Genomic DNA, 15659 nt, shown 5'->3' on the forward strand with positions numbered 1-15659 from the left:
AGTTTGCTAATTTCTTAGATTTTCTCTCTTATATTTCCCTGTAACCTTTTTAACTCCCCTTCAAATCACTGGGCAGCTGGCATTAAACTAGGTCTCCTTTATGAAAAGAACATCAAAGCACTTCAATATGGGTATGTGTTGACTTCGTTTTAAGAATCACATGGATTCTTTCAAAGCTATACAAAATAAGCAGTCATAAAAAGCTCAAGCCAGACAGAGGCCTTCCAACCTTGACAATGCGCTTCTATCCTTCCAGAGGCAGCATTGTTAGTACTGGCACCTAAGCTCTGGCAACTGCATGGTTCAGGAAACTGGTATGGGGAAGTAGTCTTTCACCTCTGTTTTGACACTCAAGTTGGCTCGTTTTTGTTATCATCTGATGCCTGCTTTATAGCCCACGTGAATGGATTAGGGAGTTTGGTTCCTACTTTCTGTGTGCAGATCTCTGGCTTGCATAGGTACCAGGTACAGCGGGCTTTTGGCGGCACACTGGGCTGCAATCTGGGTGAGCAAGCATGGAGCAGCTTCTTGCTCATCATGGGACATTAGGAAGGCCCAGGGAAGCCAGGCCAGGCATCATGCTCGTGATCCTTGTTCTGTGAATGGAGAACCTTGTTCTCCACCTCTGTTAAGACAACACTTCTCCCTTTACTTAATTCACACACATAATTAAATTCTCCATCTTAGCAAAGCACGTGAAAAATGCATGTGCATGCTATACAAAGTAATTACATATGTAGAACAGCTACTTGCAAATAGACTTAGCCGCCCACTTCTGAATAAAGTTGCTTGCTTTGTGCATGCAAATGAGTGTTTTGGTTAGATGCCCAAATTAGAAAATTATCCACTCGTTAAAGTGCAGTTATTCACTGACAACTGACTGTAACTTAGCAGCATGGAGTTCTATATTACTTATCTGTGACTTCTGGATTGAGTTTCTTAGATTACAAGGAAAACTGAATAAACTGCTAGCTCTCCCTGTTCCACCTACCTCTAAGGTTCCTGAGCAGAAGCAGCCAATTTTATGCACACGATATTTTCTTTAAAAATAAAAAGTAAAAATCATTAATATCCTGTTATGCTTAACTTTTAAAATCAAAGTTCTTTTTGAGCACTGTGTAGGATTCTTTCTGGTTTTCCCCTTGTGAAAGACGCAGCATGAAACAAAGTTGTTCAAGGCAGTTTAAAAAAAACATATATGAGTGGAAGTGTGGTGAAGTTTAGCAGTCAGTTAAAACATTGAGAACATGAAGTCCAATATTGAATTCCTAATGAGGTTTTAATTTTACATGCATTTTAAGTCAGTGGATCCAACTTGGAGCTTTTAGTCCAAACTCCTGTCATACTTAAAAAAAAAAAAAAAAAAAAAAAAAGAATTTGTCTCAGAATCCATTATTCTCCCCAGCCTGAATTACAAGTTGAACATGAAGAAAGAAGGGTCTCCTTCTCAAATGTGTCTGTCACCCAGCAAGAACTGTTATGTGGCTTTTTTGGCTCTGGACCATGCAAGAGCAGCTTTCAGGTCTTGGGTGTCCTGCCACATGCTCTTTAGGCTGGTCTTTATCTAGCCTAACTGCCAACCTGCTTCAAGTCAAGTCTGCCCAGTCAGTCATCTTCTAAGCATTATTTTGTTAAATGTAACCTCCTAAGTTGCTGAGTCTTAAATATATATACGTATTAAGTAAATATATGAGAGTAAAAATACTTCCCTTAGTTCTGTCAATTTTAGTGCAACTCATGAGCAGTTACTGTACATTAAGATCTGACTTCAGTTTATATAAAGTTTGCTCTACATTTTTTCAGTCCTGTGCAGAAATTGCTCTAAAGAGAATAAATTATGTCTATTTTCACTGTAAGGACACTTGACATAATTAGTCTTATTAGTGCAAATAATCAGGCCCATAAAAATTTGCTAAATCAGAACTGTAGTTTGAATACAGTCATTTATGTGCAGCAGGCAAGTTGGCATGTGTTTTGTCTGCTTAATTTGCATGTACAGACACCTGTTTGTGAGAGCTTATATTTGCAAGAGTTGTCTTACATCTGTGGCACCCATGCTGTGGTTTGTGAACCACCGATGGATTTACAGGAGTCCCTTGAAGAGTCACAGGCCAGACTTCCCCTATCCTTGCTTCCATCTGTTTTAATGTGCTCTTCTTTTGGAGGACGAGGTTTTTCTGTGTCTTTTTCCACAGGAACTTTTGCCATAGAGAAGCTCTATAAGAAATGTCTATGAACCAATCTCTGTCAGGATTTGAAACTCTGGAAAAACTTGGAAGGTTTTCTCTTTAACAAGGTGCACATACTTGAATAACAGGTTATTCCTTTGCATGTCTTTTTTTTTTTTTTTAATTGACATTTAGATGATTGAAGGTTTAGATTTTAAATGCAACAAACAAAGAGGCAAAGCTTGTTTTTTTCCCCCTAAAGGGTAAAAGGGATCAGTAATTATAAAAGGCTTTTTGAGAAGTATAACATTTGTGCTCTTTAGCCTGGCTTCATGGGCTCATTTCAACTTTTATTTTTTTATAGAACTGGAACCCGTAACACTGCAACATCATCACAAATACATGAAAGTGAGGAAAACAAGAAAAAAGTGTCAAAGCCCATAAAGTGTTCAGTGAATGGAAGGGGGGTGATATTTTTGATGCTCAGTATTTGTGCAGCTGCCTGCTTTGGAGTAAGAATATGTAGCAAGCATGACACCAGTCAAGCAGAAGAGCACTAACCTAGACATAATGCTGATATTTAATGCTCCTGTACTTCTAACCACTCCTTTCACAGGAATGTAGGATCCTGAAGAATTTTTCCTCCTTGAGGGCCATCGTTTCAGCACTGCAGTCCAACTCCATCTATCGGCTAAAGAAGACCTGGGCGTCTGTTCCAAAGTAAGCCTCCCCCTTTCCCCTTGCTGTCTGCTCCTGTGGCTAGCCCCAGACAAAGACAAAAAGTTCAGGGCTCTTTCTTTTCATCATGTTCTTCTCAGTCTTCCCATTCTCCTTCATGAACATCTGTTCTCTTTCAGAAGAACCTGTGAGGCACAGAACCCTTTTTTGGGTCTGAATGCTGTGAGCTTCTCTTCGGTATTGAGAGCACCCTGCCTTCAGGGACAGTGGCATATAGCCACTTTATAGCATACTGGATCTTCCACAGCCTATTTTGAAAAATATGGGACTAGCTGCTTTCCCAGCTCATGCACACTGCTCTCAGGTCAGCAGAACGGCACCATGATAGCTGCCTGTTGTTTTCTCTCCCATGAAGTTGGAGGAGGTCCAGGTTCCTACAAACTCTCTCCTTATCCTGAGATTTCCTTAAAATATATCCCCAAGCTACAAAATTCAGATTTGTATTTAAAATAATATTTCTTACAGTGGAATACCTTTTGGTGCAATTGGAGTATTTACTGCATGCTACCAGAAATCCCTGTGTAGGAAAGATGTTGTTCTGCTTGTTCTGTTGGGAAGAATAGATTTCTCTCCTTTTTCTTCAATAAACAAAGAAAACTGTCACCCTGCCATGAAGTGTGCTTCTGCATTTCCCGGAAAAAGAGCTGTTTTTTCCTTCCACTTGATGTTCAAAATGCTCCACTGAAATGTTCAAAATAGTGCTGTTTGTGAGTTTGCAGTGTTGGGCAATGGAAAGGGACTTATATATTAATTTCTTACAGCTTTACTGAGGGCATGAAACAAGGCAAAAATGAAATACTTGGAATACAGATCTCAGCTAGCATTCTGTTCCTTTGTGTATCCATTTATCCACTTTCTTGCAAGAATTTTGTATCCTAGCATGATTGAAAACCCTGCTCAGAGTTTGAGTACCTATAGGTTTTACGACACTGTCAAATAGAGTTCAGGCTTTACTGAGAGCACCAGGTCTCAGAAGGGTTCCTAGGAGATGTGAGCATCTCCTTGAATGCATCATGGTGTTGGTATTTTTACATGCTTTGCTGTTACCAGTTCATGAAGAAAAAGAGCTGCACAGTAATGTGATCTGATTTAAAATACTAATAATCTGAATGATTCAACTCTTTTCCTGTACAGGGACAGAATGCTGATGTTCGAAGAGCTGTCTGATATCTTCTCAGATCATGACAATTATTTGACAAGTAGGGAGCTGCTAATGAAGGTGAGAATTAGCTTGAGTTGCAAGGTTTGTAATCTCAAAGCTGAAGTTAGCCACTTTTCCAGCCAGCTGCCAAAGCTCATCTCTTCCTGAGCTACTGTATGCAGTGCTTCAGGGAAGATTGGTCTGTAGCTTGTAAGTTTGGGGTTTTCTGCTCGGGTGAGAAGTGATTTCATTGTCTCTGAAATAATGTTATACCAGCATTAGCCTGTTGAACTTGGATACCCACAAACAGCAGGCTGCAGCTGCACAGATCCTGTATTGATTTGTTCACAATAAAGTGGGTCAGGACTGTCATCACTCTTGGAGCCCCCCCAGACTGAATGTCAGGCTGCTGTGGTTCAGTGGTGGGTCATGCTCCCTTGGGCACAGCAATGTCTAGCTCAAGGACACCTGTGAGTGCCACATTGTACCTGTGGATAGCACTGGAGCCAGAACCAGAGGTAACAGGTGCTGCACAGTGTAATTTTATTGAGATGAGCTACAAATTAGCATGTTGGCTCTGTAGTGCTCTGTACAGAGAGACAAGCTGCTAGCTTATGCACCCTCTGAGCAGTTCTGGAAAAGCTCAAATTTGCACTGATGAGTAGAAAGCAGCTCCAAACAACTCAACTGGGTTGCACCACTGTAGTGCCTTTTACTTCACTGGAACAATGCCACTGAGTAGTTATGCTAAGATGTTTATCCAACTATCCCATACCTTTCTTGGAACTAGAAAAGAGGGCTGGGAATCTCGAAGGAACAGGCTTCCTGCTCTGTGTGTGGCCAGATGGCCAACAAAGCAGGCTCTGTCTGAAACAGTGTGACTTGTATGCTATCCTGGGCAAACCCCAACAAGCTCAGGAGCTTGGAAAGAGTGAGAAATAATAGCAAGGAAAGGTTACATTATCTGGAAACTAGGGAATGCGTCAGTGGCAAAGTTTTCTTTTTACATAAAAATTTTCTATAAACCAGTTAACTAGTTTACTTTTTGGCAGTTCTATCCAGTCTATTTGGCATTTGTATCTTACCCCATTGCCTTGATATCTGAAACACTGTATTTTGCTCAGGAATGGTGAGTGAGCGTATTCAAACCTGTCAGTCTGTTGTTTATCATCCACTTATGATCGACCTGTAGCTCAATTTAAAAAATGTGCATTTGGAACAGCTTATAGAACTAAATATTAAAAAGAGAGAATAACAGCCCAATCCAAGCCCAGACCTTCTGACTCCCACCAAGTCACTCTTTTCAGCTGCTGTAAGTAGATTTGCCAAACATTTTGAAAGCAGAGGGGGAAAATTCCAAGGAATTAGCTCGCACCCCTCTCCTAGTTCTCATCTTGGATCAATTTATAATGATTGGAGGATTAACGTCCACTGTATCCTTAAAGTCTTTGTTTTGTTTCACTATAAATAGTCTCTGCAGGGAAGCTGTATTTGATCTTGCCTATCCAACCTGCAAATTAAAGTGCAGAGCAGACAAAGCACCATATGAAATGGGTTGTCCGACACAGAGGGAGAGCTCTGTTCTCTTCTCCCCAGACAACATCTCTGCTGCGAGCTGCAGCTGCTTCTGGACCTGCCTGCCATTTGCTGCTGCTAGAGAATCTCATTTACCTGTCAGTATCTTCAGGACATTGATATTCCTTCTTCATTTGCTTCTTTTTATCAGCCAAGGAAGGAAAGGCAGAGTTTAATTGATCTGTTCATTAACTGTGACTGAGAGAAGTAAGCATAATGAGAGGCTCTTTACAAGTGCAGGCTGTTGTTTTTTTGCAAGCTTAAAAAGACTTTGATGATTCATGCCACATCTATCTGGCCACTGGAAAAAAATAACAGTAACTTGCAGCATCTCATATGGATCCAGGGAAATACAGGGTGCAGATCTATTGTGAAATAAATAGCTCATCCATTCATAGGAATTGTGGAGATCAAAACCTATTACTTCCATTTCCGGCATGTTTTTGGATTAGTCAATAAGCAACAGAGGTTAGTTGCTGGATCTCTGTGTTGCAGCATAAGAAAAACAACAAAGCATTACATAAGACAGAGATGTTTACTTGTAGCAGTCCTGATTAGGAAATTAAACAGAAATCTTGAGCTTGAGTGTCAGGACGGAGTTCAGAGAAGCATCTGGACAAGTGAAGTATACCTAAGCTTCTCTGATTTAAATTCTTAGGAGGTTTGCAATAGCATTTAGATTTGATCAGAGTAGAAGTATTTTGCAGAAAAGTTCCCCTATGGTCATCCTGTGGGATTTTTCCAAGATTCCCAAGCAGTGCTTGAGACCCAGAAAATCATCATATGTACATATACACATATTTACTTGCATAGCAAATAGTTTTGCTAATCTAGCTTGCCTGGTTAAATGTATTTCCAATTATTTTGCATGAATGTAGTTGCCAGCTTACCACTTTGCTCCTCCATTAATCATCTTTTACTTCCCTTACAGGAAGGAACATCCAAATTTGCAAATCTGGACAGCAGTGTGAAAGAAAATCAGAAAAGAACTCAGAGGCGACTTCAACTCCAAAAAGATATGGTGCGTCTGGTGTCCTTTTCCTCCCCTTTCTGAACTGGTAATGTGATTATTAGGTGATATGAGAGAAGCAAAATCTAGATAGATATGAGAGAAGCAAAAATCTAAATATATGAAAAGCAAAATCGAGAAAGAAAATCTAGAAAATTTAAGAAAACGAGTGGGCAGTAGGTAATGTTTTTGAATATGCCTTCTGTTGTGCAAAACAATTACTAAAACATCAGTACTATTGACTAACTGAGACTAAGCAAGTGAACTGAAAAGTTTAGACTGAAAACGCAGTCAAAATGTTTGTCCCTGTAGATACATGCCCAAAGCTTTATTTCCCTTATGCCATGGATAATAGTAAGCAAGTAATACATACTATGTTGTGTGTGTGAGGTGTGAGCAGGTGGACGACCTGCTCAGCCTGGTGGCAGAGCTCGAGGAGGAGGTGGAGAGGTTGAGGGCCATCAGGGAGTGAGAGTGGGAGATAGACTGTCGGAGCAACTCCCTGCAAGGCTTGAAGGAAAGGCACCAGAGTGAGACACCTCAAATGGGGGTGGACCCCCTGACCTGTCGGGCAGAGGCAGGGGACCTAGGAGAGGAGGAGGAATGGAAACAGGTCCCTGCTCGACATCGCAGGCAACCCCCATCTCTACTGGCCCTGCCTCCCCAGGTGCCCTTATGCAACAGGTTTGAGGCCCTGGAGCTTGAGAGATGGGTGGGTGAGGATGAGGTGGGACCACTGCAGTGCTGCAATGTCTGACTATAGGCTCTTCAGAAGGGACAGGCAGCACAGAAGTGGTGCTCTCTCTATATCAGAGAGAGTTTTGATGTTGTGGAACTGGAGACTGAGTCTGGGAATGATAAGGTTGAGTCCCTATGGGTTAGGATTGGCAGGAAGGCCAACAAGGCAAGCATCCTGGTGAGGGTCTGTTACAGACCACCAAACCAGGATGAGGAGACGGATGAGGAATTCTACAGGCAGCTGGCAAAAATTGTGAAATCGTCAGCTCTTGTCCTGATGGGGGACTTCAACTTCCTAAACTCCAAAATTTCAGGATTTGTTGGATGTATGTGGGTGCCACAGAATGTTCCCTGGCACTAAGCTTCTCCTGTTCCCTGACAGGGGATAAATGGGTGCTACTCCTGTCCTGCTTGCATTTGTTTCACATCCAAACCAGCTGTTCAGGATGGATGCTGAGCCAAGGGTTGGCTTAGTTTCAGGTCTCCCTGAGATTTACTAACCTTGTCATAAAAAAGAGTAACAAATGATTGATGAATATAAACATGTTCTCATCACTTTCAACTGTCTTCCTACAAGCCTTTCAACTACTCCTGTTATCCTTTAGATAGTAACAAGGGGGAAAGCTACAGATTTCATTTAGTAAAAGATGTACTGTAAATAATGGGATCCTTGCGATAAAGAGAATCAGCTCTGGCTAGAGCAGAAATCTTGTTTACTTTTAAACAGACTCATGAAGCTTCTGACATGATAGCTTGAAAATTATATGGACTTTGTATTACAGAGATTGCTTTGTAAAATCTGGTTTCCAGTCTGCTGGTGAAAATGGCTTTTGTCTCAAAGTTGGCAAAGATTTTAAAGGACAGGGATGAGAAATCTGGGATAGGGAGGCAAAACTGCTGAATATGATTTTTTATTTGTCTTTTAGTTTGACTGGAAAAAATAGATTCTTTTGGATGGTAGGAATAAACATTCCCTTCACAACTGTAGAAAGAGCCTGAATGCTACAACTGGTAGTAGACTAGAAAGTTAAAATGTGAATGCTAAGTAAATAAAATGCAGGGAATGGCAGGGAAAGAAGTTCATTTTTCTTGGACAAAAAGAATCTGTCTCTCCATGTGACTGGACTGTCATATGCTAAAGCAACATCATTAAAAACCCATTGGATGAAGCAAAAAGAGAAACCCTATATACAAGCTAGCCAGGACCATTCCCTGTCCCTCTCTCTTGTAGCAGGTAACTGAGGAACGCTTCCGCCAGTGCTCAGTGCTCCTTCCACAAGTTGGGTTTCCTCGTGATCATTAAAAATCAATGTATGGTGACAATGTTGCAATAGAAAGGCACTAATGAGAGCATCCTGCTTCTCATAAGGATTTCATTTAAATTCTAGGTTTGATACCAAGGGAATTACAATGAAAGAAAACTTCATTTATAAGACCACTGTTTTGTTAAGCAAACTACTTTATTTCTTTTTTTTAAATACAGTAATATTCTAGCATTCTAATTGTTACCATTTCTCAGTCAATCCAACATTGCTCTGATCATTTCCAGGGAGTAATGCAAGGCACAGTGCCTTACCTGGGTACCTTTCTCACTGATCTCACCATGCTGGACACAGCCCTTCAGGACTATATTGAGGTATTTTTGGGCAATTTTTACTGCATGCATTTGTGTATCTTCTACAGTGCTGTCTGCATGTGTTCCTGTATCTTTCACTGTGTTCTTGTGTGTTTCTCAAAACTGGAAGAATCTGGTTCCAAAAAGAGGAGGGAATATGCATTTTTATTAGCACTGGGAACCATGCGTGAATTTAAGAATGCCATTTATTTCAACAGACAAGCTCAGCATTGCATTTTGTCTTATCAACTTAGAAAGAAAATTTGAAGAAAGAAAGAAGGTGGCATTCCATTATTGTATTTTATTTTTCTAAAACAAGGTTTTAGGTATAAAAATGTTTGTGAAGAATTGGTAAAGCATACAGAATAACAACTTTGGTACTTCAGAGGGATTGCTGAAGTGTTTCAGTATTTACTCAGAGGTATTTGAGCCCTAAAGTGGTTAAAGACTTCTAATTTCTCTTTAGCTGAACAAGCAGAGGGACACCAACTGAGCACAGGAAGGAAAAAAGGATTGCAAGGGAGCCTGGTCATTTAACAGAGGATTTAACTGAGGATGGGCCCAATTTTCAAGTGTTTGTTTCAAAGGTTTTTAGACACCTTTGAAAACTGGGCCCCAATTAACGCAGATACTTGAGGAGCCATGTTGCAGGCACTCAGCCTTCATTTTGCTGGTGCTGATAGTTATGATAGGAATGAGCAAATACACTTCAGTCTGAGCTGGTAACTGTTGATGATTTGTTTGTAGTTTGTTTTGCAAACTGCAGTAAGGCAGGCCTGAGTAGAGCTGCTATATATCCATTTTCTTTCTGGCACTTTCCCATTTGTCTGTGCTTTGTGTTGAGCTGGTGTTCCTCAAGCCTGCTGGAACACTGCTAAACTTACAGTATAGGCAAAAGCCCAGTTTGTTTTTTGCATGCATTTTAGGCCATGAGAACAGATATTGTTTGGAGACTCATATATATATGAGTGCTGTGGTTTCTACCTGATTGGAAAACAGGTATTTTTAGAAGGTCCTTCCTCAGGGCAGGTCTGTACTTTATGTTAGTGTAGCTACTTCATCCTGTTTGTGATTAAATTCAGCTGAGTACCTGCTCTTCTACTCTGATCCTTTCTCTTTGCTTCCAACAGGGTGGCCTGATTAATTTTGAGAAGAGACGAAGGGTAAGTTGAATGTTCTGTGATTTTTAGTTTACTGATGCCCTCATCTAGAGAATTCTTCTGGTGAGGCCTGTTGTCTTTGCTCAGGTATATACAACAGCTACCAATTTTAATGTAAGTTATTGTATGTGAGGAAAGAATAGATCCCTGAAATGCTGTGAGCCCACACCAGGCTGTGACAGGTGGTGCAGAAAGAGAACCTTGTTTTCAGATGTGCACAGTAAAGGGAAGAGCTGCAGGCCACTTCCATGGTTTTACATCTGAGGCATACACATTCCCTCAGTTTAATGTTCATGGGATTATGTTCTATGTGTATGCCTACGCCCTATGTGTCGAGAATGAATCAGACCCCTGGTAGCATGAGACCTTTGCTTTTCAGACAATACAGTTTGTAAAAATCTTCTGTAATAAACTGCAATAAACTGTTTTGTAGGTAAAAGGCTGCAGAGAGTGAACTAGATGCATGGGACTGGGAAATACATGGTATTAGTCTTTTCTTTCAGCCTGATCCCTGTTGGTCAGATATAAGTAACGCTATGTAGGAGTAGAGGTACTAGGGTCACATCTGTCTGAATAAAGTTGTGCCAAATCTCCGTTCTGGGGCCTGAAAGCAGACTTGGATTTGGTTATGATGGAGTTATTTCCTTCCTTAAAGGATTCCCAGATCTAGAGACCACTTCTTGGACTTGTCTTTTATGTATGACTGCACAGCTCAGGATATCAATGATGAGATACATGAGCTTCTCTTTGGTCATCAGTTCAGCTTCGTACAAACCAGCAGCAAAGCTGCCCTCTGAACCATGCTGAGTGCTCAGCTCCATTGCTGTATCCCAATCCTATAATCCACTCTGACATGAGAAGTTTTTCAGAATTATTTTGGCCAAGTGTGTGTACAAATGGAGTTACACAAGTGATGTTCCATTTGCACACATCAAGGGTAGCATTTTGTCTTTACCTGGTGCAAGTGTGTGTTCTCAAGTTCAAAGCCAAGGAGAGTCAGACTTGACTTTCATCACAGGCACCCTAACTCTTATCCCTGCTCCCTGGCTGAGAACCACCCAAGTACAGAGCTCTTCTCAGCCCTGGTCCAGCCAGTGTAGGCCTGATACGAGCAGGTGGGGTAGTTTGAAGAACTTGTGACCTGTGTGCTACCCTTGCTCCTGGAGGACAAATTGCAGTGCTGCTGTTTGGCCTGTTTGCACTGATGCTGCACTTGGGTTAGTACTTGGGAAAAGCTCAGTGTTGAAGTATGATTCCTTGTGTTTGTCTTCTAATTTGTGTCTTTGATAAAACGTTCATATTTCAATGCATGCTAAGGATGCTGGGGGGGGGGGGGGGGGAAGGCAGATTTCATTGTTTGTAAACTGATTGTTGAAATAGTTACTTAGCTGAAACTGAAGCTGAGGTCATACTAAGTTTCTCCTGGATCTGTTGTTGCATGTGTTTAGTATATGAATGAGTCTGTTTTTATCTTGTTTTCTAAATAGCATTCTCGTTTGTTTATTTCGTAGGAATTTGAAGTAATTGCCCAAATTAAGCTCTTGCAATCTGCGTGTAACAGTTATTGCATGACACCAGACCAAAAATTCATACAGTGGTTCAGGAGACAGCAGCTTTTAACTGAGGAGGAGAGGTAAGGTTTCCACTCCAGCTGGTGAAGCAGGCTTTTCTTACCCCATGGCCACCCGGATGAGTTACGTCAGCTTTTAGATATCCTCTTACAGGAACTTAAATATACTGCTGCTCTCAGATAGTGGAAATATGGAAAATACATCTGCTGGCTGCTAAACAGTTGTAGAAAACCTGTCCAACATTTAGCAGGGTTTAGTTTTGAGATTGGAAATGTGGTTTCTGACTTTGAAATATGAGAGTCTGTTGTGTCTGGCCTGTCTGTCCACCCAGATGCACACTCAGAAGATGATCCCAAGGGATGTTGAGATGCAGTCCCCAAGCGCTGGGCTGGTGGATGCAGATAGATAGTAGGTAGCCACAGCAACACAGACCTCACTGGGCACTCACCAGAGAAATGGATAATGGATCCTGGGTGTTTGGGCTTGCTTTTGCAGTCCTGCAGGGTTCTGTGCTATTGCACACACTGCTAGATGAACCTAATACAACTTATTTACAGCATTTTAATATCTCCATTAGATATTTGAATACCATGCTGCTGTACTGTCTTAGAGAATAAGCACAGTCTTATGCATACTGTATTGTACTAAGAGTTATGGTCAAAAACCAGGTCAGCTTGTCCTAGATTCATGTTAAATATTTGTTTGCTTGTTTGTAAGCTTTTTGTGTTTTGTGTTGTTTTTTGTTTTTTGTTTTTAATAAAATGGTGAAAGTCACTCAAAAAAAATAGTTTTTTAGTCTTTAAAACTATTTTAAAGGATTGAAATAACCCCTTTACTGTGGTAAAATGTGGACAGAGCTATGTTCTTCTTTGTGGGGTTGCAACCTTCTGTGAAGTGGAAATAACTGAAGACTTCTCAAATTTCTTGAATATTGCTACTTTGACATACATAACTAATGGTATTAGCTTTAAAAATTAACCCAGTGGCCTCTGTTCTGCAGTTACAGCCTTTCATGTGAGATTGAAGCAGCTGTTGACACCAGCACCACATCACCAAAACCTCGGAAAAGCATGGTGAAGAGGCTCAGCCTGTGAGTATGACTGAGCTAGTGGCCTTTGGTGTGTTAGTACAAACCAGAATAAATTAAACAAGCATTACTCATTTCACCAGCTGAAAAACCCGGTCACTGCATCACTTTAAGGAGACACCATCAGCTATAAACTTATAGTTCTGTCTGAAGTTGTGCTTTTCTATTGTTATAACTAATCATAAGGCTTATTAATGATGAAAGAGATTAGAAACAAATAAGACTTTTTTTAAAGTGTCAAAAGAAGGAACAGTTTTGGTGGTGGATTATAAATTCAGTATCTGTTGTGTAAAAAATTCCCTGAATGCAGAAGCAAAACAGAGTAAATGAGGATAAAGTTTGGCCTATCATTAGTCTAATTTACTACACACATGCAAAAACTTCTTGCAGGATTTTAATGTGATAATTAAAGTTGGCAAAAAGGCATTGATAATAGAAACAATCAGCCTAACTGCCTTCAGGTTACAGAAGGAAATAATCATAGGGCCATGGTCCAATTTAGTCTAATACCTTAAAGATTCAGACAGGAGGTGGGTAAAGAACAGGGGCAGGCAGCTAAGCAGACACAGGAAACAAGAGACTAGCAGGAATTCAGGGAAAGCTACAGGCAAGGAAAGCAGAGATCAAGAGCCAAAGGAAAAATACCTTAAAAGAGAGCATTTTGAACCTGATGTGACAGGAGATATGAAGAGACTCCCATGTATCAGTGGCATCATCAAAATGAGGGAGAAAATGAATTTAAGAGCACTTGGTTCTTGTACTTGGCTTCCTCATTAGAACGAGCAGCCATTCATTTCAGAGTAGCACTACTGCAGGTTAGGCTCTGAAAGAAAAAAGATCTTTCAGTCAAGAGTTTTGTGTTCTGATCTGCAAAACAATAAAAATGAAACATGGCAGCTGTTTGGAAAGTGTTTTGTTTAGTCCATGCAAGTTGGTTGTTGTAAGTTTTGAAAGCAGTGCCTCAACTCTCAGTAGCCTTGCACAAGTCTCTCTTTTGGTGCATGCCTAAATTGTGCGTAACAATCATCACTGTTGATTAGGCTCTCATTTCTGTGTGTCAGGGCTCTAGTATTTTAATTTACCGTACTATCAACTTTGTTTGCACTGTGCAGTCTTTGTGTAAAGAACTGTTTCATCTGCAGTCTGAATGTATTTTGCAAATAAATACTGCAGAAAAGACTGCCATAATTTATCCTGGAACGACCAAGTGACACTACTCTAAATTGTTTTAAATAATTAACTGCTTGCTGACATAATATCCAAGTCACCTTGTGTCTCTGCCTTGTATATTATACAAACTTGTTTCCTTTGACACTCCTTTAAAATTACTTGACCCGCATTTAGAAATGAGTTTCGGAGAGGGAGAGCCTGTAATTTACACTTTCCTGTGATCTCCTCGTTGTGTACATGTCTGTTTAGACTCTTAGAGAGAAACTGGTATCTGTGGCACCTTAATTGAGTGAAAAAAATTTGCAGCAGAGATGAACCTGCCTTTTGAAGACCTTTCCCCAGTGTATGGCTTACATTACCTGTCACACGCATTTTCACTTACTTGCAGCGACTGAGTATGTCTGGAGCTGACCTGTGTCAGAGGAACAGGGCTGTGACAGCAGCATGCACAAATCAGTAAGGCAGAGCAAGCTGCCAAGCCTCTTAACTAGGTTTGTAAATGTACGATTTACAATCAATCATTTTCTGGCAGTCCAAAATTTAAAAAGACTGAAAAGAAGCCTCACTTACGATATTACGGAATTAGCTCTGCTTTTGGTCCTGCAGCTGGAACTTATGGCCAAGAAAGTATTGTGTTAAACAAACTCTCTTGACAAATCATATAAACAATGTAGAGGAAATGAAAACAATAGGCCACTCAAGACAGAAAAACAGAATGGTACAAAAGATTGTGAACCAAAGGACAGCTGTGTTCAACCCAGCTCTGTTCCACTTCTACTCACTGACTGTTATGCTTTGTCTTCTATACTAGACTGTTCTTAGGTTCCGAGGTGATCACCAATAGTACACCCACCAAAGAGCAACCCAAGTCTACTCCAAGTGGGAGCTCTGGTGAAAGCATGGACTCGGTCAGTGTTTCATCGTGTGAGTCTAATCACTCCGAGTCTGAGGAAGCTTGCATCACACCCATAGACACTCCTGATGAGCCTCAGAAAAAGGTACAGTCCGGGACTCATTGCTGGCATAAATTACACCAAGACAGACTGTCCATACTGCGGGGAGGAACTAGATGTTTTCCCAGGCCTGTTAGTCCTGACTAGCGTGCTGCTTTCAGTGAGAAGAGAGAGTCTAAAAATAAATGTGTAAAAATGGAAGCAGTCCAGTCAGTTTTTGTATAATCCCTTTTGTGTTGCCAGGATACAGGGCAGATTACAATTTTCCTTCCCTAAAACCATATTTTCTTATGGTGCCTGATGATGTTTTTTTTTTTGTTTTAGATGAGGCCCTGGAAGAGCATGAGGTTAATTTTTCTCTTAGTCCCCCACCACACTGTTTGAGAGGGATGGGGGCAGACTAGCAGCATTTCTAACTTGGAGCAAATTATAAAGGCAGGAAAACAGCAGACAGGATCTGATGGAGGTGATCCACAACAAGGTCTTTCCTATCAGCAGACACTAACTTTTTCATACAAAAATGCTTTGAAGACCGTTTTAGGGATATTTTGGTACGGATGTTGTATATTGGTATATTGGGTTTTAGCTGATGGATATTTTAAATTAAATTGCACTTAATGTTCTTAAACCAAATGGAAGTTGAGGTTCCAGACATTGGCATACACCTGAACTATTCAAATAGTTTAGCTGATTAGTTGTTACAGTGGATTTGATGAACAAGTTGGAGAGGCAGC

At 40.7% G+C, this 15659-nt stretch overlaps 1 protein-coding gene across 2 annotated transcripts in view; it reads left to right on the forward strand.

The window, feature by feature from the left end:
- RGL1 (ral guanine nucleotide dissociation stimulator like 1) overlaps positions 1–15659 on the forward strand; it is a 75138-nt gene that overhangs the window by 55442 nt on the left and 4037 nt on the right. For both annotated transcript variants that reach the window (XM_068691107.1, XM_068691108.1), the window contains exons 8-15: positions 2785–2888; positions 4041–4125; positions 6554–6643; positions 8919–9005; positions 10115–10147; positions 11656–11777; positions 12716–12805; positions 14784–14970. In XM_068691107.1, coding sequence (XP_068547208.1) covers positions 2785–2888; positions 4041–4125; positions 6554–6643; positions 8919–9005; positions 10115–10147; positions 11656–11777; positions 12716–12805; positions 14784–14970 — 798 coding nt within the window. The remainder of the gene's footprint in view (positions 1–2784; positions 2889–4040; positions 4126–6553; positions 6644–8918; positions 9006–10114; positions 10148–11655; positions 11778–12715; positions 12806–14783; positions 14971–15659) is intronic.

The sequence above is a fragment of the Anas acuta genome, chromosome 8 (assembly GCF_963932015.1).
Source record: "Anas acuta chromosome 8, bAnaAcu1.1, whole genome shotgun sequence".
Taxonomy (NCBI): Eukaryota; Metazoa; Chordata; class Aves; order Anseriformes; family Anatidae; genus Anas; species Anas acuta.